General features: G+C 42.5%; 1 protein-coding gene across 1 annotated transcript; it reads right to left on the reverse strand.

The window, feature by feature from the left end:
• Positions 1–7,829: 7,829 nt before the first annotated feature.
• On the reverse strand, positions 7,830–16,995 carry LOC125771877 (segmentation protein Runt-like). The gene is made up of 3 exons (XM_049443008.1): positions 10,918–16,995; positions 10,639–10,821; positions 7,830–9,361 (listed from the first exon to the last, which is right to left on the reverse strand). The coding sequence occupies exons 1-3, from the start codon at positions 11,384–11,386 to the stop codon at positions 8,199–8,201; spliced, it is 1,815 nt and encodes a 604-aa protein (XP_049298965.1). The 5' UTR covers positions 11,387–16,995; the 3' UTR covers positions 7,830–8,198.
• Positions 16,996–23,486: the final 6,491 nt, after the last annotated feature.

Here is a 23,486-nt window from a genome sequence, read left to right on the forward strand (position 1 = left end):
GTAACGCTAGTATGGGGAAGGGAAGTTAGTACTATTACTAAAACTATTAGCAACGCTGGCAGTAACCCTTTCGCCAGGATTACTGCCAGCGTTACTATTTGTTACAACATAATATAACGTGCTTCTAAAATTCTTGATTTGTAATGTATAAACGAATACTAATATCGTAAAATAATATCTTTCCTGTAACGCACAGAATATCAGTTAATTTGTAAAAAATATTACAAAAACAGCCAGACAATTGCTCTTATAACGAACTTTCAACTCCACATTGGAGCGAGTGCATCGTAATGCATTTTGTGTTCTTCATATATAGCTTATGTAGCATTTAAAAAAATTACTTCGTCAGTTGAAAGATAAGAGACGTCCAACAGAAGCCTCTCGATAGTGGAAGCACTGGTAAACAGCCACACCATGGGTAGAGTTATTTCAGCGTTACACCAGGAGTTTAGAATCTTCCTAAAGATCCATTATCGAGAACATAAGGAATGAAGATCAGATGAGTTAATTTTAGATGAACTTTAGATGAAATTTCAAGAGTAAATAGAAGGTGCAACCGATCTGGCAGATAAAGGTCAACAAAAAAAACTGTACTATATTAGAACTTTGACAAGTTTGTGAAGTTTAGCTGCGATTGTTGCCTTACAGACATCAAGATAAAACAATTGTCGTGAATTTACTGAGGGAGAACTGGTGTTAGTAAGTATCGAGGAACAGGAATCTATATGGCCCTGAAGAAAGTGCTGAAACCGATGGGATGAGAAATATTTCAAATGATAGAAAAATTTAAATAATCAGCATCCGTGTGTAACATCAGTCTGGCGGGAACTCTTAGAACAGCTTTAACTTTCTTTTAGGGAGAGAATCCGTCAAACCAAAGTTCCACTTGAATCAAAATTAAACTAAAACCCTGACTTAAAGGAGTAAATATTATTCAAAATACTCTTTATTATATTCTTGTGATGTGAGCGACTTACGGAAGGTTCACCACATTATTAGGTATTTTAGGGGATGCTTAACGCGTTACGTTTTGTTACGAAAGTGTGCAGGGGAGGGAGGTGGAACGAGGTCAAAAGTTCGCAATTTTTGCGTTACGTAATAGTTGAATCATCCCTTACGTTCTCCCTATTGCTTCGGTTTTCCACGGATTAAAGGCAGGCCACGAAAGAAGCGGTTACCCGAAAAACCAACCGAAAAGCTACCGAAAAAAAACCAAACGACGATGGGTTTCGCGTTGATAGATGCCGCTTGTCATACGTTGGTTGTGTAGCATACGTACGTGTGTGCAATTCAGATATTGTACGTGGGATTGGGACGAGTTGTGCTAGTGAACTCTCCCTGGTTTGTTTGGATGTATGCAGCAATCAAAACTTTACGCCTTCCCGGAGGGGTCTGTATGAGCAGGGGGTAGTGGGTGTGAAAAATAAAAAAAAGGACACCGAATCCAAAATGACAAAACCATCATACGTAAAAAAAATCAGAAAAATGTATCTAGGGTTGCGACCCGCTGTACTACCTTAGCGACTGTTCATACGCCAGCGCAATTCTATCCCTCGCAACATCACACAGCATACGACCACTTTTCATTGCCACCTTGTTTTTGACCGTTTTGAAAGAAGGGTGTGGAACAAGGAAATTGCAGAACAGGAAACAAGAAGAAGGTTTTTTGTATTTTTTTATACACCAAACTCCACTCGGTGGCGATTAGTGTGGCGATGCTGTCATTTTCCCAGGCTATGATTAAAGTTTATTCCCGTTCTACCTTGTTCTTCGCCTTATTCTTCGCTTTATATTTTCTCTCTCTCTCTCTCTTTCACTCTCTCCCCCGCTTCTCAAGCTTTCTATTTCACTTTATTTATCTTCTCTTTCCCTCATACACGCAAACAAATTTTATCTTTTTTTTCTCCTTTATATCACGCAATCCTAGTCGACCTAGTCGAAAGGAGCCCTATTTCTGATTTTCGCTGGCTGAGAGACTTTTACTGCATTCATAAACCATGCAAACAGTCCCCGCCAACTACTCCATCTATCCCCATCCTAGGACGAACCTCCCCCCCCCCTCCCCCCTTCTATCACGTCATCCGCGGCACAATTGTGTCATCCTGATGTCTGTGTCACTACCCGTACAGCATCCCGTAAAGCATCCCATCGGTACATGCAAAACCTCGTCGTCCATCCCCAGGCTTGATGAATCCAAACACACATTCACCTCCGCGGCAATATGTTAAATGAACTACCATATCCTGTTTGCCATCCCTGGACGTAGAGAGAATTGTTTTGGAGGGGGTTGCCGGGACTGATAAGCCTGTCTATGCTTCTTCTACCGCTCGTTGTTCGCATGGTAGACATGGTACTAGTCACCCTAGTCTGTCACCTTTCCCACTCATTCCTTTACAAGAACGCTAACAGACATGGGGAAGGGGGGGCGTCAGTCTGGATGAAGCAGAGCAGGGTCCGGGCACTTGCCCAGTTCACTCCTCGTCAGCTTTCTCCACCTTCATTACTATGCCACCACTGGTTTTTCCCTTCCTTCCGTGGTTCCCTGTAACCAGGAGGGAAGTGATCGGAACGGCGCTTTAAATGATGTATTTTCGCGCGATATTGTGCACAGGACTCATACTGCTGCTTCGGTGCCATGAAATCACATCCCATTCAGTACAAACACACAGCGAAAAGCAGAGTAAAAGAGAGGAGAGAGAGAGAGCGAGAGAGAGACTGTACAATTTTCCGGAAAATATGGATAGGGAATTCGAAATTATGTACACTCTCATCTATCTACCATCGAAGGTTTACACCCTGGTGAAAGGTTGTCGGAACCGTGTCGTGAATGTGTCTGTGATCGTTTCTAGAGAGAATAAGGGGGTGCATGACAGAACGAGGGGTAGCAATTGCAGGGCAATTCAAGCTGGAATGATTTTTAATGCTGTATCAGGATGAGTGTTTAATGTGTGTGTGTGGAGAAGGAAAGAGAGAGGGTGTAGAGGGTATGGAAAGGGATGGCATGATTGTGAGTATTTTTTGTATGTATTTATGTACTTGTGCTCCATTAGAAAGAAGTGGTGATGGACCAACCGTCACATTGGTAGCAAAATCGGTAGCAACTGATAAACAGCACATCATCATCTCACTAAAACGTAAAAAAATAGGTTGCATGTTGTGTGATATTTGATTTTTCCAACAGTCAACAATTGCAATTCACCCGTTATCCATGTTTCGTCTGCCTCCCGTATCAATCGATTGGTTTCGGTACGCCGTGGTTGTCAAGCACAAGGATATGAACCGTACTGCCATCCCGCCGCAAGCAGACAGGACGCTAACGAAAACCAACAAAATCAAAACAATGGTACCAATCCTTGTTCCAATTGCTGTCTAGTTTGCCGTTCGTTGCCTTGCCGATCCTTGGTCAGGACGACACAGTACATAAATGTAAGTGTGGTTCACATCACATACCAGGGGAGTTTCCATGAAAGAAGCTACATATATTTCAAAGGTTTGTTATTCTCCTTTAACTTCGCTCGGGTTTGATGATGTTTGGCAACATAAACATTTAAAACCATTTCGTCTTCTTATATAACACTACAACCTCAGAAAATTAACTGCTATTGCTCGCTTTCCTTAATTTTACTTATTCGGTAATAAAAATCACATGATTCTGTAAAATGTTTATCCAAGCACGTTGGTGATATTTAAAATTTTAAAAAAACTGATGACAAACAAAAAAATTTTGTTAAGAAAAGACAAGTTGAAACAATTCTAATTGTATTGCTGTTAGTATGATGCGCGCCATACTATTTACGTAATTCTCGCTTAAAGTTGTTTCAGCTCGAAATTACAATTAAATTGAAACAATCAATATATTCAACACGTTTATTCAAAATATTGAGTATAATAAAACTTTGTAATATTTTTTGGTTGTACCTAATGTAAGACTTAATATATACATATATATCTATACATATATATCCCACCTATACCAGGTTGATCAATACATTATATATTATCGTAATGATAATACACTTCTAAGGTCATGTTGACCATTTCCGGCTTACTAGACTTTTTTTACCACGTATCCGGATAGTCAGTCCTTGCTACGAAGGGACAGATCCGGATGGGATTTAATCCCCGGTTCTGTCGTATGGAACGACCCTCCCCCTCAAAATGTAAATAAAAATATACAAGTATTTAAAACAAAATAAAAGAAATAATAGTTCTTGCTATGAGAAGTATACGATTACGATGCATATCATATATCTATGACAAAACTCTTTTTTTACAAGGATGCAGAATTTAGCTTTTAAAATTTATTTAGCTAATTATCGCTTCGAATCTTATTGGCCCGACCCCACGATCTAAATGCTAACTACTTCTATAGCTAAGTGTACAGCTTCTACTATGAATCGTTCACATTGCTTCACATACATTTCGCTACTGTATCTGATCAAATTTTACCAGCACCAGAATGCAAAAAGGTTCACCCCGCAAAAAAACCGGACATTCAGGAAACTTCTAGATGTTCTTTGTATCTGTTAGATTCCCAAAATCCCGACCAGAGGACAAGATGAAATAACCCAAGAAACGATCCTTTCGACGACAAAGAACGGGAAAGGCTCGCACATAACATAGACACCGATGGTAAGAGACGAATGATGGCATATACAAGAAAGAAAACGAAATCCTTAAATCTCCCTCAGAAGAAACAGATTGTATCCTTCCTACTTTTATACATTTCTCTATCTTTTTTTTTACGGGTAACTACTTCTGTCCTCCAGCTACGGTGCTGCTTGACTGACTAAAGGAGTGGCATTTTTTGGCGTGCCCGAAACCCGGGCAATACTTTTCACCCTGGCTCGCTGTAAATTCAAATAGCAAAGTTTGCAAAAGCGCCTGGCTGTGACCTTTTTCACTAAAAATTTGCTACCACCGCGGTTACACCAGTCCTGCTATTAGGTTCCTTTTTTTTCCTTCCAACCCACCCATTCCAACACTCCATGTATAAATCCCACCTACAACGGCGTTTCCTGCAACAATTACGGTATTGATTTCAGCGGTACCAGATGGTGAGCTTGTTCGGCGAAAAAAAAGAAAAGAAAACGGATGCAGGAAAGGGACCAGAGGGCGGAGGGGGTGAGAGTGGGGGCAAAATATCTCATGAAATTTGGGTACATCTGGGACACGGAGTTGCGTGAGTGAGGTGGAAAATGGAAATCAACTAAGAAAATGGTTTCCGAGCAAAGCTAATGGAGCTAAAGAAGATCAATTTTCATCAAGTCGCCAAAAACCAGGGTTCAGCAAAAGTGGAGCGACGGAGCGGAAATTTAAATAAATAAAGAAAGTGTGAGATAAAGAGAAGGAAAGAGAGAGAGAGAGATGTTACTTAAAAAAAGTATGAGCAAGTCACGAAGATGCGAAAATGATATTAAAGAAGAAAATAAACCATCAAGTGATGCTTGGAAGAAATCCGCGGTCTGCTGTTTGTAAGTAAAAGGAATTTTCTATTTTTATAATCACCATCCATTTATTCGTTTGATTTGGTTTGCCTGTGGGTGTGTGTGCGGGCAGCGTGATGGACGGTGGAACGGTGGTGTAGCGAGAAATAAACGAAAGATAATAGTCGAGTTAACAATAACAAAAAAAAAATGAAAACATAAAACATTGCATCTTTAAAAAAAGAAAAACATTAGCAAAAAGATGCAGCACTTAGAAGAAAATAAAAACTTGGAAAAAAGGACGATTGTTTTTCTACGGCAAAATGGAAAAAATGCGCATGTCCGTTCGATGTCGATGGGGAGCGAGAAAGACAATTTCGTAATAAAAAAATCCCTAGAAATAAAGTACGCTACACTACCATCCATAGCCGTCCAGTATAGCATGTACAGCACATTTTTAAGGTGATAGATTCAAAATTAAAAAAAAAATGTTGCAAAACTGAATAAAATAAAAGCAAACCATGTTATATCATTTATAAAACATAAAGTAATATTTAAAAAAAATGTTTTAGGGATAATAAACTAAAAAAAAAGTATTGAAGACATATTTTGGAAGCTGCAAAATGGAAACGAGGAAACAAAGAGAAAAAAAAACATTTTACAATTCGTACGTTACGTTTGAAGTGACATCAGTTTGAATTTCTATATCCCCAAACGCGTTTAATTCGCGATGTACTCGCGTTTATTGTTGACGTTACTAAGGTTAACCGTTTCCATCATGCTACAGCGTTTCTTTCCATTATCTTAAGTATTCCCATGAGCAGTTCCCTTCGCTTTTCTTTTCAAAAACGAACAACACATTTTCATAAATATGAGACTATTAGCAACACAACCCATTCCCCTGTCAGTAGAAAAGTACGATGGGAAATAACAGAACCGTATCACCACCAATGGTGACAAACAAATGGGGTTTCTTAGTCGATAAACAACACGACGCAATTCTCGGCACCTCGTTACCATCGCTGATGTCAAAGCATGGTAGAACTCTGTCTGTACATGTTGATACCGCTAGTGCACCCCTTTCATCTTAGAAATGAAAATTCTCACCTCTCGTACACAGGAAATCTTTCCTTGCTCCGGGTATTCTGTTCCATATTGCACCCAACACTTGAAAATAGCGCATGCCTTTTAATGAAAGCTGTTGCATGTGTTAATGATTTACTGCGGCCGCTGCTGGCAAAAGGGCTGAAATCGTTTAAAAGGGCACCTTTGGATATAGATGTGCATAAATCAACGGCAAGTACCAGAACACCCTTGTAAGTATGCGGTACCGATGTCACTGAAAACGCTGGTGGCAAACGCTTGCTTTGAAATACTTTCTTGATTTGACGAAACAACGCCTGGTGCGACCATAAAACCCCATTTTCTCATTCCATTTCACATCGTTGGATCAATAATTCGAGTTTTTTTGCTTACTAGATATAATATATATATATGTATATATAATATATTCATAATCATATATGCCTGGAATTCCTGTTCTAAGTAGATTAATTACTTGTTCCATTACTAACACGTTAATCCCTTCTATTTGTTCTATACATCGCGATACTTTTGTTTTCTGCTACAGTTTGTCTCATACAAGCGATTAGTTTGCAACGTGGGCACATCACTGCATTTTCCCATTCCTGCCAGGTTTCACACACACACACACCCGCACCTCACATCACCTAATCCTCACATCACCTGCGTACCGAAGAAATTGTCCTGTTTTACATTCTTGCAACTCGCTGAGCTTAAGGTCAATTTTTTTTCCTTTATTTTGCTTTGGGGTTTTGCTGCAGTTGCCGCTAGTGTGCTCATTTGGTGCTGAATAAAATGTAAGCTACACTTCGGTATGTACAACAGATCCCCCATATCCTTTTTCCCGTCTGTACTATCCGACACACAACAGCTGTATGTGTGTGTGTGTGCATGTAAATAGGACGACTTTGTACGTGTGTGTGTGTGTATGTGCGCGCGTGGGAGTGATAGAGAGAGAGAAAGAGAGAGGGAAAGAGAGGGAGTGATGTTTGGTTTCTTTTTGTTCTTCTGTTGGTTTGCTTATTTGAGGTTGTACATTTTTGCTACTTTTATAGCAAATTGCAGTCACGCTGGGGTATGGTCCGGGAAGGATGTGTTCCTGTGCGCTTGGACACGGTACTGATTTGTGTTTGATTTCGTTCCAGTTATTTCATCCCTTTGCACTTTCTACTAGATTCGATTGCAATCATCCCCATAAAAGACTCGTTCTGGTTTTTGCTATAATTTTCTTGTTTGTTCATACAAATATGTTAAATCTAAATCACCAATACAGATATCTCTCTCTATCTTTCTTTCGGTCTCTCTCTCTCTCTCTCTCTCTCTCTCTCTCTCTTTTTCTCTCCATCCCTCTTTCTTTGTCTCTATCTTTTTCTTTCTCTCTCTCTCTCTCTCTCTCTCTCTCTCGCTGTGTGTATACATAACTCTCTTTACCTTGCACCTCATACCTGTAATTTCTTCCATGTTTTTTTGCTATCTCCCTGCCACATACTATTTTCTTCCTTCTCTTTAACTTTAATATCACCATTTTTAATTTTACAAAAGCTTCCTTTCAGTGGGAGTATCGGTAGGTCCAGTCATTCGGCAGCGTTATAGCAACCAACTGCACCGTTCATTGCCCGGTTTCAATCGATCGCCTAAAATCAATCTTAAACCGGTCAACAGTTGCGCCTTAGCGCCTACGCACCGGCTTCAGTAAGGTCGCCATACCGTCTTTTGCGCCTGTTTGATCAGATTGGGAGATCGAAGCTTGGTACGCTCCGGTGATTCCAGCTGCGGAGTTTGTTGCTGCTGTTGTTTGACGCAAACGAGCCCGGGGGCAGATTCGTGCAGGATCTGCTTTTTCGTGGAGAGCGCTTTCAGATCGCACCGGAGCCCGAAACGTGACGGCGACGTTGCGTCAGTAGTTGGTGCCGTAGTGGAGTCGGGCGTTTCCGGTTTTTGCATCACCGTCACGTCCGCATCGCAGATGTCGGGCGAATTTTCCCGCGTACCGGTGCTGCCGGAAGCGGTCGTCTCCGCAGACGGTGCAGCCGGTGGCCGCAGGATCGGAATGAAGGCTGACTTAACCACGTCGATCTGTTCGTCGTCCGACTCATCCTCGTTGGCGGACGAAAGGTCGCCATTGCTGGTATCGTTACCGATACTGCTGCTACTGACACCGGGCATCGATCCTGCTGGCAGTTGTGGCGACTGGCCCACGCCTGGCTGCGTTCCGAACACGGTCAGCCGTGGTTGATGGTTGTGATGATGTAGTTGATGCTGATGGTGGTGGTGATGCGCCGGATGACTACCTCCCTTCGGAGCCGCATGCAGCAGACCAGGCGGAAGGGATGCAGCTGCGGCTGCCGCTACAGCAGCCGCGGCTGCTGCCGTCGACAGGGCAGGAGGCGGACTGGCGTTGGAGTTGCGTGATGAGGCGGGCGAAAGGCGCGACGAAGCCGAATCGACACTCGCCGACTGATGCAGGGTGATAGTGGCAGACAGCTGGGCAGGGCGCAGTGTTCCGTTATTGGCGGCTGCGGCCGCAGCCGCCGCAGCTGCTGCCGTCGAACGAAAGGCGGCTATGTCGTAAGGCAAAAAGGGTGACTTGACCAGCTGCTGGTCCGCGTGGACCGCGAATGAGGAGATGGCTCCAGGCGGGTATGTGGAGGCAGGGCTGGCGAGCAGAGCCGGTGTAGGGAGACCGTTTGGTGGCGGAACGACACCTGGGGCCACGGTCGGGGCAGGCACTGATTGGCTGGTTGGCGAGCGGAGCGACACGAGATCGGTCGTCGGATCTGCTATAACGGCAGCAGACGCAGTAGTGGTGGAACTGCCAAGGATGTGTCCGTTACCTATTGTACCACTGCTAACTGAATGGCGAAAGAGACAATTGGAATACAAGTCAGATTAATGTAAAATATAAATAACCATCTCAACATACACATTAGAAAAACTGCGCTTTACGCCAGACGAAATTTTCTACACTCTCTACTGACGTGACATGATAGACTACATCTTTATGTATAGATAAGTGAAATGTTCGTCGTCTCCGAAAGAGTTGATGCTTACATTGATCCACTACTGTTTTTTCGATAAAACTAGAAAAGTCTTGCTAAACTTGAAGTGGAACGCCGATTATGCGTGCTCGTCGGGACTCAGCCCTAGCTGAATAAGCGAATATCACGGATAATAAGCACAACTCTTTTCACTGATAAATATTAATGTTTAGTGGGTAATGGGCGGACTTTTTTTCTAAAGCTTCAAGATAATATTCTTAGGTGCACGTTGCAAAATAAATCTGTTCTGTTTGGTCGAACTTGAGCAAATTGTATCCTTCACTATTGAGGCTTTTCTTACTTGGCATTAATCGATTTTGCCATTAATATGTCAATTCGCCTTTGGAACTGTCATTTCCGAGCAGCAAGGATGATGGGACAGCCGAATAAAAGGAACTGGGATAATCGGCTTTCCACTGTAGTTCAATCTAAAGCTTCAACTGTACATAACCCAAAACTAGGAGCAGAAGACTAGAGGAGAGTTGTTTTTGGTTAGATGTATTAGGTACTTTGAGATTAGCCATTTGAGCGAAACACGTGTTAACTGTATCGATATAAAATATTGTAATCGTTTAAATAAAGCCAGAAATTGAGGGCAAAGGCCCTGTGTGGCTAAAATATGGCAACATAATTATAAGTACACGAATTCTTTGAATTAGCAATATGGCCCGATCGTTCTTCATGAATAATATTTTTTTTTTAATTTTCAGACTAGAATAGGAGGAAATACTTCACATAAGTAGAGTTAACGATGTGGGGAAAGGCCATAATGCTCGCCATAATAAAGTCGAACAAGGACACCTTACTGACAACCATAATTATAGTTATTTAAAATTATAGCTTTGAAATGTTGTAACAAAAAGAGGTAATTAACCAACATTCGTAAGATTTTTGAGATATGCAAAGAGGAAAGGCCTTAAAAAGGAGGGAATCTGACGATTTAGTGAACAGCTATAGCGAACATGTGCATCTTACTGACACCCAAAAAATTATAGCTTTACTAAAGGAATTGTTTGTGAGAATTCTGCACTGTACATTATTTGGCAACGATTACATTGCACACAGAATATCTAACCGTTTTCGAATCCTACCTTTGTCGTGGCATCCTAACGTAGTCTGTTGCGGACCTGCTGAAGGGGGTGGCACCTGAATAGCTTGTTGCTGCTGATGTTGACGGAAGTAATCGGACCAGGCATAGTTCATGTAGGCCGCATCAAGCCAGCCTGCGTTTAAAATGAAAGGATTGAATGCACCCGGATGTCCGTAGGCAAAATCTGGTCGAAAGAAAAATTGAAAGTAAGAAAGTAAGGTAACCGTTAGCACCGTTAGAGGCCTGGTAAAAGTTAAGGAATATTAGCGCTAGTGCTTACTTTGCTTAGATCGGGGTTCGCGGGGCCCGTCCACTGTCACCTTGATCGCCTTGGTGTAGGTTGCGATCTGGCACGGATATGAACTGATCGTGATGGTGATTGAGAAGGATTTGCCACGCCCAGACCGTCCGACGAAGCGCAAATCGTTGAACTTTGCCACCTGGTTCTTCATGACCGCCGTGGCGTTCCGCAGCTCCGCATGGTAGTTCTCGTCGTTGCCGGCCTTAATCGTCACGAGCGTACCATCCTGGATGTCGTCCAGCGCGATCACCTTGAACGCGCACGGTAAGCTCTTGTTCGAGCGCCAGTGCGTTGGCAAAGCGGAACAAAGAACGGCGGGCGATCCCGTCTGCACCAGCTCGCCATGATACTCCTGCAGCATCTCGTGCAGGTTGGCAAACATGTCATTGATTGTGGTCGGCATCGATGGGCTTTGGCAGTCGCTGCTAGTCGCCGCCGGTAGATGCATTGGATGAGGCTGATATGATGCTGGTGATGCACGTGTGATGGTTATTAGATGGTGGTGATGCTGCTTTACCGCTGATACTTCGAGCTTCTTGTTTTTCCCAAAGGGAGGAATGCGCAAAAAAGAGTTTGATGGTTGCTTATAACAAGTTCCGGTTGATTGGCAAGGCAGTAGTAAAAGCCGTGAACGTATGTGAATGTGCACTTCCTTTTTTTCTGACGTTCTTCTTAACCGCTCCAATACTAATCGAATGCGCGAGGATATGTGGGCATGCTGGGATCAACAGTCAACACACCCACCCCACACACAACACATTCATCGACGCGCGCGCTTACACACACACACACAAGCGCAGGACACGCGCACAAACACACGCTCGTGTGAAAAACTGCAGCTGCCGTGCGTTATGCTCACGATCATCACACACACACGCACTAGATTTGCAGTATGCACGCGTGTGTGTGTGTGCGTGCGTGGGTGTTGTTTTTTTTTAATCCTTACGGCAAATGTTCGTTTTGTTGCAACATACACACGGGCAAACGGGTAAGCTAGCTCCCGGGGCTATGTACATCTAAATCTATGCATTCACGCTTAACAAACCAGCCGCTAGTAGAACATATCCATCAAAAACACAGCAGCACATCCGCACAGAAACACGCTTACACACCGCAATCCTTGCGATCTCGCGTTTTTACGCACACATACACACCGCAAACGGCACACACACCCACACGCGCATACAACGTAAGGCGTAAATTGGTGTTTGATACTGGTGCTAGCTAATAACGGTTGAAGGCGAACCGTACACCGGCAGGATACGATGCGTACAATCGGCAGCTAATTAAAATCGAACACATTACCATTCACAGGTTCTACACCAATGTAGGGAAGAGCGCCTACGCACACGCACACACCACTAAATATACAGCCCACTCGTACACACTTACACCGCTAGCGTGGTTGCTGCAGTTGCGAGTTGATAGTGTCCTGGCAAATCAAGCCAAGCGCTCACGTATGGGTAAAACCCGTCCGCCCGACACACAACCATCTGCGCCAATCCTAAACACATGTGCTTTGTTAGTAGCGCTGTGCTGATTTTGATTGTCAATATGATTGGGTAAACAATTGCCGAAACGTAGTAATTAACGTAGTCCGTACAGGGGTTTTTGCGCCGTTGTTCGGGATTCCGGGTGTGAGTGTTGGTTTAATTCAATCAACCGGCTCACTGAGGCTTTTTTTTTATTTTGATTGATGCTTCTCCGACGTTGATGTCGTTGTGCCGGGGGAGACGTTACTAAAGGCGTAACGCTTCCTGCTAGCCTGATCGAGCGCAGTACACGCGTTTGATGCGCGATCGTGGTACGCTTTTACTGCTGCATTACCAACGATGACGCACGACACATGCAGAGATACATACGCACGTTTGATATCGTTCCACACAAACAAACACACACACACACACGTGTAACACTCGCGCAATACGACGTAACCAGGTAAACAAATAAACACACAGGCTTCCTAACCAAGCCGAAAATGAAAAAAAAACGTCTCCTGGATGTGATGTGTACCTTCGTCCTTCGTGCTCCGAAGTTTGATCGTTGCTGTTGCCTTAATGTAGGTTATAGTTGATTACCCTTTTCTTTTGTTTGTTTTTTCTTCTTTGCTGCTTAGTAGCGAGCAGATTAGTTATAACAAATAGTTTTGCCAAAAACAAATGAACTATCACACCTAGCCACCGTGTTCCTTACCCGGTGCAGCGGGAACCCAAATCCGCGTGGCTTTCGCTGATCGGAAACGCGCGGGAACGTACTTTTGTACTGGGAGTTCACTTGCCTTTACATTCACGCACAGGCACGCACGTATATTTCATCCGGCCAAGCTTACGAAGCGGCCATTGACCAAAAAAACCGCACACGACTTGAATTCGTCTCCCAAAAGACATGCAACCAGCTTAATGTCTCAAACGAAACTGTTTTTAAAAAATATTTTTCGATTCCTTTTCGACTCCCTATATTTCGGGTTGGACGGTCGGTCGGTTGGTCGGTCGGTCGGTTGGTTGGTTGGTTGGTTAGGTCGGTTGCCCCGCGGTGCAAGGGAAGAGCGTGAGGGTAGCTTTGAAGTGTGAGTGAGAATGTGCCACATAAAGGAGATTGGTTGGGTAGGTAGGTTCGAGGCAAAGGAGCATGAAAATGAAACGATCCGAACGAAAAACCAGTGAAAAGCTAGGGGTCTGACGGTTGACGGTTGCTGCAAAAAGGGGAAGAGCGACAACGACCGTTTCCCTTATACGCTCTCGCTCGCTCGCTCTTTCCCTCTCTCTCTCTCTCTTGCGCTCGCAGTCTCATTCACGCGCAAGGCATACAGCGGTTGTCGATCTCCAACGAATACGACGTCGACGACGACGGCGTTGACGACCCTGTGCGCTGGCAGTGTGTAAAAGTGTGGCCCTGTTTTTCCACCATGTGTACTGAGTGTGTGTGTGTGTGTGTGTTTGTTTCTGTACATTTGTGTATTTTCGGTACAGCGCCGTTTTTTTTCTTCCCTCCTTCAACCCCTAAAGCGCTTCCAATGTTTGTATCGTTTACCCCTGCATGGGTAGCAATAACGTGCTACAATCCCGTCGCATTTTGCTTTCCACTAGGGGGGATGCAATTGCTTGCATCCTGCATCAAAATATTTTTTTTTGTTTCTCTCTCGTCCTGGCCACTAGATCGAATTGTACCACAAAACTGCAAAGGTTACGATGACGATGTTATGTGTGTATTTCCATTTATTAAACTCATTTTCCATTTTTCCTACCCGGTTAGTCCATTTTCTTAAGGAGAGACATTTTTTTAAATTCATTTATTTATTTTTGTTTTGCCAATATTAGACTACGCACCGAAACAGATGAATTTTTCCTTGCCCGGATGCGTCTGTGTAGGTGTGTGCTCGTGTTTCTTTTCCTTCTCTTTACGTTTTTCATCTCCACACACCGATCCCCCTAATGTTCTGAAAGGAAAAATCCGCGCGGAACCATAGTTCCGCTGCCTACATTGAAGGCGTTTTGTGTGATCGCGCGTGAACGAGAGATCTGATCGTGAAGCTGCAAAGTGCAATCGACACACTGAAATTACATTAACGCGAGCGGGAAGAAAAGTTCTCGCGAATCAAAAATCAACGGCGCACAACCCAAACTGGAAAATCGGAGCCAAAAAAAAGACTAGTAGTACCCCAAATAAAAGGAAAATACAACAACAACAACAACAAAAATTGTAAGAAACGAAACGAATAATGTCGAACCCGCGAACGTGAGCAAAATAAAAAAAATAAAGAGAAAAAGGACGAAAGAAAGGAATAGCGGCTGGGACGAAAAAGGTTGTTGCAGTACATAAAAATGTGCGCACGCTATGATGTATACACACAAACGCACACGAACGCTTGTGCAAAAGTTCCATTTTTATTTCTCCAATCGGCAACCAGCAACGGGTAACCGCCACACACAGCCAAACACAACACCCGTGTCCCGTTTATGTCGCTGCTTAGTTCGCTCGCTTTTCGCCCAGCACGCGCTTTTCCTGCCCCTTTTTTTATTTTTCGTTTATTTTTTTATATTTTTTTTTGCTGAGTTTCGTTCCATCCGCCCGACAGGGACGGGTATCGTTTTTCCTTCTTTTACCGATGTTTCATCCCTTACCGTTACACGCAACCCTCACACTCCTATTGCGCGAAACAGGGAAAAAAATCTGCGCACCCTTCTCATACCGTCTGCCGTCTGCTTGCTGCTGTACAGGCGCATACAGCGAGCTGGCTTTCTCGCTTCGGTTCGTACGATTGTGAATGACGGGGTTGGTGGCAGGGGAAGAGGGGGAGTTGGAGGTGGGGTGTGAAGAGCGCACGCACTCACATTTTCCCCGTTTCGCTCGCAGAGAATTCGCTTTTCTTTTGCCAGCGTTTCTTTGTCGCACTGTCTTGGTTGCGGATTTTCCTCTGCCCCTTTATGGTGTTTGTTCTTTCAGCTTGGGAGTTCTCTTTTACGCGCATCGGTTCGCACACTTCGGATGGCGCGGGTGGATGGTTCGGGTTTTTTTACCCTTGTTTTTCCCACCTTTTTTCCTGGTGTATGTGTGAATGAGGTTTTTTTTTTGCGCGAGCAGTTTTCTTTTTTGTGTGCTGTTTTTTCTTGCATTCGTTACTTCGATTTGCAACCGTTTCGTTCTCGTACGCGCCTTAGCCAAGCGTCACCGTCCGTGCACAACGTTTGCCGCACGGTCCGCCAGGTCCGCTTACCGCTTACCTTCCAGCAACTTTGCCACAGAACCGTCACGCGGGGAAAATCATGCGCTTTCGTTCTCGCACGCGTTTTGGTTTAGCGGTTTTTCTTCCGTCTCAGCTTTTATTGTCATCCACGACTACCAAATGTTTCATTCCGCACATCCTCGGTTCGGGTCATTCTAGGAGCACACAAAAACCCATATACTATGACTGCACGCGCCTTCGTCTTGATGGAAAACCAACATTTGTTATCCCTCTTGCCGTGGCGGTTCCCTAACAGTAACCCCAATTCTAACCTAACAGTAGGGGTTTTCCTTCCTTTCTTCCCAACTTCCACCTTTCTTTCCTCTTACGAACTAACGAAAAAAAAAAATAAAACAGCACAGGGACGGCCCTGTCGACTGGACCGCTTCTTCGTTCCTAGTCGCACGATGAACACACGGTCACCGGGATTTTTATGTCGTGGTATTCCTTTTCACTCCTTCTGTGACTCCGCTGTCGGCAGTCGTTCGCATTCGCTCTGTCCGTTTCTTCCAAGCGCAGGACGACGGAACCATCCCTCCCGGCAGCAACCCTTAGCAGGAACGCACCAAACCACCACGACCAACCAACTTAACCAAACCCCAAAACGTACACCGCAGCCCAGCCCAGCCTAGTGGCTTGCAGCTCGTTTTTTTCTCCTCCCCTCTACCCCCTCCAACACTCCCTCGAGTTCAACCCTCGCCATGGTTTCCGCTGCTTTCCGCTCCGTTCCCATAGTTGCTCAACCGCCGCACAGCAACATTACCCTCCGTGTGGGGAAGGAAAGCGTGATATTTCATGTGCTAACAGTGACTATTTAGCTTAACAAGAGCAATATTTCCCCCTTTTTGTTCGTACGGTCGCTTCTCGCTTCCGGCACCCCATTTGTTAGGGACATTAGGAGCGCCTAAAATTATGCGACCTTTTTTTCTTCATTTTTTTGTTTTGTTCCATTCCAAGAGCTTACCAACTGGCTCTGGCAACTGTGTTTGGGTGTACAACTGGCTGGCACAGGGCAGGTTTTGCCTATGGGCAGGCTAAGGTTCGCTGTTAAGCGCAAGATGACATTACAGGCACTGTCTTCGGCACTGCTCGGTTGTTAATTTACAAACGGTGTACTACTCTCGAAACGTTTCAAGCCGCTCCGTACGCTCATTAACAGCATCCCTTCTGGATAAAACCTCCCTTGTTACAAACACTCACACACACAAAGAGCAACACAGCACCTTTCGTTGGTACTGCTAGACTGTGGGCGATTCTTTGCCAACGTGATTAGTGTTAGTCATTAGAGATTAGAGAATGAAAATATGGTTTGTTGCCCTTTTTTGGATGGGGTGGGTGGGGGACGGGGGGGGGGGGGGATTTAGGCGCCAGAACAATACCCACTTCCCCTTACCCGTACCACTGTTATTGTAGCTTAACTTCGATTTATTTAATTTTTCATGTTTAAGCAAGTTAACAATTTTTTACACTATACAAATATTTATTTTTTCCATCTCTGGTTCTGGGTACCATTTACCTTGATCAACCATTTAATAAGCGTACCTTTCCGGATAGGTCAATCCTCTCGACCTATCGCCCCCCCCCCCCCCCCCCCCGTTCTTCTCCATCCCTCAACATCATTTTCCTCCACCCCACCCCCGAGGGAAGGGTACACTAAAAAAAGCGGGAACGGTTGTGTGTGCAATGCATTTAATTTTGGGTGATTATTTCATCTTATCGAGATTAGTTACCTTAAAAAGGTAAAATGTTCTGGCTGTCTTCGGGCAAACACGCCCGGGCACCGGGATTAATTTGTCGCCCTCCACCCCTTTTGTCTAAAATGGTGGCAAGGACAAAAGGCTAAATTTGGTGAGCCAGAGCCAGACAATGGACGGGAAAATATAAATCGAATGGCTTGTGGAGAAACAATTTGCCAGGGAAGTTTCGATTAAAAAAAAAGAAAACGGATCCTTTTACTCATCAAACGCAAGTGAAGAAACGCAATCAATGGGATTTCATTAAATAATATCAAAATAAAGTAAACCCGAAAAAGGATGCGATACTTTGAAAGGCTTTATCGTACTGATGACAGCACAAATGACAGGTTTAAATTTTCAAAACGTAAATATATGTGTATGCTGAAAGCTTAGAGAGGAAAGGCTTGCAAAGAAGAATCAGTTCTTTTTTTGTGGCACAACCTCAAGAGGTCTTAGCATTAAAGGGCTTTTTCTTGTCTTTATTTACTCGTAGCAGGATAGTCAAGTTCTAGGCGCGTACGGGGAGAGCAGGCATCGGATGGGATTTGATCCCCGGTCGTGTCGTGTACTGACCAGCGTCGTTATCATCTCCACCACCGGGCTTGACTGATTGAGGATGCTTACTTGGGCTAGAGATGCGGCAAAAATATACACGCAAACTAGGGACAAGTTGATGGCAAAAGTCTTCACCCAATTCCAGTCTCTCCATTCGAACCATACAGTACATGCACATGTATACCGGTAGCAGCAGCAAAACCGTGTTGTGATGTACATGTAAAACCGTCTTCAAGCTGTCGTTTGGCGTTATTGCGTAGCCGTTCCTATTGGGATGCGCTGTGAAAAGTTAATGATATTTTTACTGCACCATTCGCCTGTAACACGACATCCAACTCCAGCTATATCCCACCTTATCATCACCGATTTTCTCGCTTTGTTTTCAACAACACACACACACACACTTCTTTTCTAGTTGCGATCGTTTCACGTCGAGGGATATTATTTTTCCTACCGAAACGAACACCCTTTTTCCTCCAGTGAATTTTCATGTGCCGGGGTTTGTGCTAAGGGGTAGAAACGCGGCATACGCGACTTGTAACTGCAAGGCTGGCAGCTCACCGATTTTCCTGCCCCCTGATGCCCCGCGTTAAAAACCCGATCGGTTTTGGATTGTGCTTGGGCACGATAAGGCCATATACATGCCGTGTTTGGCCACGGGCCGTGGCCGCCTACGTGGTTTATTTTTAAAAAATCCCAAAACCTTTACCAGCTGGCAATGGTCTATGCAGCCGGGGATGGAACTGAAACCGTACCGATTGCGTACGGGTAGGGGATGTTGTTTTCCGCGGTGTGTTGGTGTGCGGCAAGCCATACGAGTGCCTACCGCTGCTTGCGGAGAAACAGCACGAGAAAAAGGGGACGAAATTAAAAATAAAAACAAAAAATAAACTCCTTACCGCCCAGCCATCAATGCTTTCCACACCGGTGAGTGCGGGGTTTTTTGGTTGGGCGATAGCATGCCAAACTTTATACCGAACCATATGTGCCGGCAGACCGAACACATTAGGAAATGGTGAAAATTAAAAGATCTATCTTCCACGCCGACAGTTACCACGATACGTTATTTGATGGAGGATTTTTAGTGAATGAATTTTCTTCAGTTTTTTTTTTGTTTTGTTTTTGCTCACTCGAACATAAATACGTAAGCATATGAGGAAGGAAAATAATCCGATGAGTGTATGTCACATTTGACCGAACAGTTACACACATCAACGGTCATTGCAGATACTTTCGAATCATAAGTTGATTTTCAGAAAGAAATGAATTACGTATTTTCTTTTTAATACGAAATATTCAAAATACTGCTACTGATAACCTTCTATTGGAACAATTCAAATGTATTTTTCTACCAACTTGTCTGCTTTATAAATTGTGTAGGCCCGGTGGTGTATGTGTTAAACAGCGCCAGTTGCACACGACAAGACCGGGGATCAAACCCCATCCGGACCGTACCCCCCAAGCAAGGACTAACTATCCGGCTATGTGGTAAAACAATTCTAGTAAACCAGAAATGCCCAGCGTGACCTTAGAGGTCGTTAAGCCAAGAAGGAGAAGGAGGACGTTGGCCAAAACAGTTTTTTTTTTAATAAAATCTAAAACTAGCACTCCTTAGCTTGTTCGGTAAGCATGGAAAAATTTTGTGGCAACCGACAAAAAAAAAATAAAAAAGATAAATAATAAAAAACCTTTAAAATGTGTGAATCTTTGGAGATTCACTTCGGACCATTGGACTTTGAATCATTGAAGATTGATGAAATTTTAGATATTCAGAATCATTTATCCAGCTTAAATATTCGTTCCGAATAATACTAAACTAGTAAACAAAGGTTTTTTTTTTTAATTTTTATGTTTCTTTTGTGAATAAATATCAAAGTAAAACGGCTTCACCGTTCTTTAGGAATTAAAAAAAATAACAACCTAATGTGATGTTGGAAAAAACATTAACGTTCCATAGGAAAGTATAGCGACGAGATTCAAATGAAACCCAAAAAAGGAACACATAACTGGAAATTGCCAGATTTTTCGCGCCAGGATAAAATATCAACAGGGTTTACATATACATATACATACATACTAGAGAGGGGTTACACATGATGTTTCTTACATGTAAACATATTTTATTGTTAGCAGGTCAACGTGAGAATTGCTTTTTAACATCCCCACATTGTGTTTCCATCCGGGCATTATTTATCCTTTCGCCATTCAGGCAACAAAACTCATGGCAAGTCATTGGGATCGCATAACACTTCAAGCCTATGGGAGTAGAGATGGGAACAGTAGCTTATAAAGGACAATTACCACCGAGTGAGTGACTCACATAAATGAGTTAATTCTTGAACTGACTCTCTGAATAGTTATTCTTAAATTTAAAATTGACGACTGAGAAGGGGTTATGATATGGTTAGTGATCACTCGCAAAAGAGTGATGAGTGAGTCAAAGGCCTTTGCAAAGAATCATAAGTCTTTCATGAGTTGATTGACTCTGTCATTAGTTAAATAATTCTTTAATAAGTTTATATCATTTACTTTATTTATTTATTTATTAGCGTAGGGACGGCCAGGCCGTATATCTATCATTTACTTTATTTAAATCTCTTTGAATTAGATACCAAAAACTCTTTCAAGAGATTATAGTTGACTCACTCACAAGAAAGATTTAATTCACGCATTCATTCTCACTGAATTTGAACGTCTATAGTTTGGAGTTCTGAATTACAAAGTAACAGCAATGAATGATTAATAAATTAATTTGTAGTTTTTATAATTTTTTTGTTTATTATAATAAATTAATTCCTTCATACGGCCGTTCTAACCAAGCAAAAAAAAAATTAATTAAACTAATTAAAGGATTTTTACCGTGTACTAATGAGAAACAGTTATGATCTCTTAAGAAATTCGAAAAAATGAATGTCCGTAATAGAATGAGGAAAAATATACTTATAGTAAGATAAAAGCATGGTATCTTTTAGGTTAGTCCGACAATTGGTTCTATTTTTCTACTTTGCATTGCTTTCTTGCTTTCCAATGCTATATTTACATATAATGAAAGTTTATATAAATTTGAAAGCATTTTCCATATAAGACATGATGATGAAATACAATTCCACAAATAGAAAACAATTATCAACAAATTATCTCAGCAGCTTCAACAAGTTCATAAACTGAACTTTGCGGCAATCAAATGTTAAAATTTTTGTCAATATCAAATTTGTTGTAAACACATTCTTTTAATAACCCTTACATGCTCCATCTTCAATAGGGGCTTTGCAAATTCATAACAATTGCTCCTAGGTGTTTTGATTCATTGGCGATACGATAGGATTGAATAATCTTATAAAAATCATGCACGTTAATATTCCTTTCCCATGTAATCTTCCACTATTGAGCGCGTTTTCATAATGTAACAAATAATATAGACGAAATGTCATAATATTACAAGCAATGATTCCTTAAAAACCAATCGTGAACCTTTGTAGAGCGTTTCAATATATTGAAATATAAAATTAAAAGCTACAATAATTCGTGCCGATTTCATCTGTAAGCACCTAATCAAGGAATACTGTATTTTTAATATGCAAATGGGTAGGTGATTTTTTAGTATTGTCCCAACAATAGTAACATAAATTAAACTTTCTAAACTCCATTAAATCACACCGTGCCCCTACCGGAAAATGGGATTCCCCCGATTGATTTGTATGTGTTTATTTTCCTTATAATTTTCATAATAGAAGCCGTCGGTAAAAAGGATGTGCAAATAATCTTTCAAATTTTAAACCACTTAAATAACAAATGATCCTAATTTTGTAGCAAATCTATTGTCAATATTTTATTGTAAATTTGAAATTTGAAAATAAACAACAACGAAACAATTGAAGATGGACAATGAAGTAATCCTGACATTACTGGATTAGACTCACCGTTTGGATGTGTTCAACACTTTAAACCATAGTTTTGCATTACCTGCGATGTTCTGGTGACGCCGAAGCAAAAATCTCAAATGATATGAAAAATGTTCAACATTTCAAATGTTATGGAAGAGTTCAAAACATTCGTACGAAGCACGATGCGGATATCTATTGCTTCAAAGGTTTGCGGACTAGGAATCATTTCCCAGACAATTTTCAGATATTTTCTACAGCAAAAACAAATAAACAAGCATTACTCAAGGTTGAGGATGCCAGAACCAAAAACAATAAAACCGACCCGTCTCAGGATAATATGTGTGTGTTATGCTTTTTTTTTCTTGTTCTTTATGGCTTATAAGCTTTCATCGTTCGGCGGTGCCGCAAATTATCTCCAACAAGGAGCATTCCGTCGCATTTTCGCATTTACCTGTGCAGATATCAGGGGCGGGGGGTTTCGGTTCATTGCTGGTGCAATAAGAAACGTTTGAGGCGCAACCAACAAACATGGTAAACCAGCGGCATTTGGGAACATTTTCTAAAGGTGTGGGATGCCTTGCAAACCAATATTTCAATTCACTGAATTGCACTACAGGAACCAGAAGACTACCCGTTTCGGTAGACCGGGAGGTGAAATAAAAGAATTGATACGATGCATGGTTTTGAAACATGAAACAGATGTTTGAATCAACAAAAAAAAAGGACTTAACGTGAACCATGAAATGAGGTAAATGAAAAGGAAATTATTGCACCTCGGCTACCCGGTACCGAAATTCGAGAGGTTGAAATCGCTCAATTTTCAACATTCAACACCACCTCCTGTGAAGCGAGTCCTTGGGCAGGCTGTCATGCCGGAATGGTGGAAAAAAGGTAGAGAGAAGGAAAAAGTGAAAAAAAACCCTCAAACAAAGCCTTCCTGGGTACATCAAATGATATGAAAAATGTTCAACATTTCAAATGTTATGGAAGAGTTCAAAACATTCGTACGAAGCACGATGCGGATATCTATTGCTTCAAAGGTTTGCGGACTAGGAATCATTTCCCAGACAATTTTCAGATATTTTCTACAGCAAAAACAAATAAACAAGCATTACTCAAGGTTGAGGATGCCAGAACCAAAAACAATAAAACCGACCCGTCTCAGGATAATATGTGTGTGTTATGCTTTTTTTTTCTTGTTCTTTATGGCTTATAAGCTTTCATCGTTCGGCGGTGCCGCAAATTATCTCCAACAAGGAGCATTCCGTCGCATTTTCGCATTTACCTGTGCAGATATCAGGGGCGGGGGGTTTCGGTTCATTGCTGGTGCAATAAGAAACGTTTGAGGCGCAACCAACAAACATGGTAAACCAGCGGCATTTGGGAACATTTTCTAAAGGTGTGGGATGCCTTGCAAACCAATATTTCAATTCACTGAATTGCACTACAGGAACCAGAAGACTACCCGTTTCGGTAGACCGGGAGGTGAAATAAAAGAATTGATACGATGCATGGTTTTGAAACATGAAACAGATGTTTGAATCAACAAAAAAAAAGGACTTAACGTGAACCATGAAATGAGGTAAATGAAAAGGAAATTATTGCACCTCGGCTACCCGGTACCGAAATTCGAGAGGTTGAAATCGCTCA

This window comes from Anopheles funestus, chromosome X (genome assembly GCF_943734845.2).
Source record: "Anopheles funestus chromosome X, idAnoFuneDA-416_04, whole genome shotgun sequence".
Taxonomy (NCBI): domain Eukaryota; kingdom Metazoa; phylum Arthropoda; class Insecta; order Diptera; family Culicidae; genus Anopheles; species Anopheles funestus.

Excerpts from the sequence above, each read along its gene's own strand:
- LOC125771877 (XM_049443008.1), bottom strand. The coding sequence starts at position 11,386 with ATGCATCTACCGGCGGCGACTAGCAGCGACTGCCAAAGCCCATCGATG. Across the intron at positions 10,822-10,917 it reads CGAACCCCGATCTAAGCAAA|ATTTTGCCTACGGACATCCG; the intron begins GTAAGCACTAGC and ends TCTTTCGACCAG. Across the intron at positions 9,362-10,638 it reads GTTAGGATGCCACGACAAAG|TTAGCAGTGGTACAATAGGT; the intron begins GTAGGATTCGAA and ends TTCGCCATTCAG.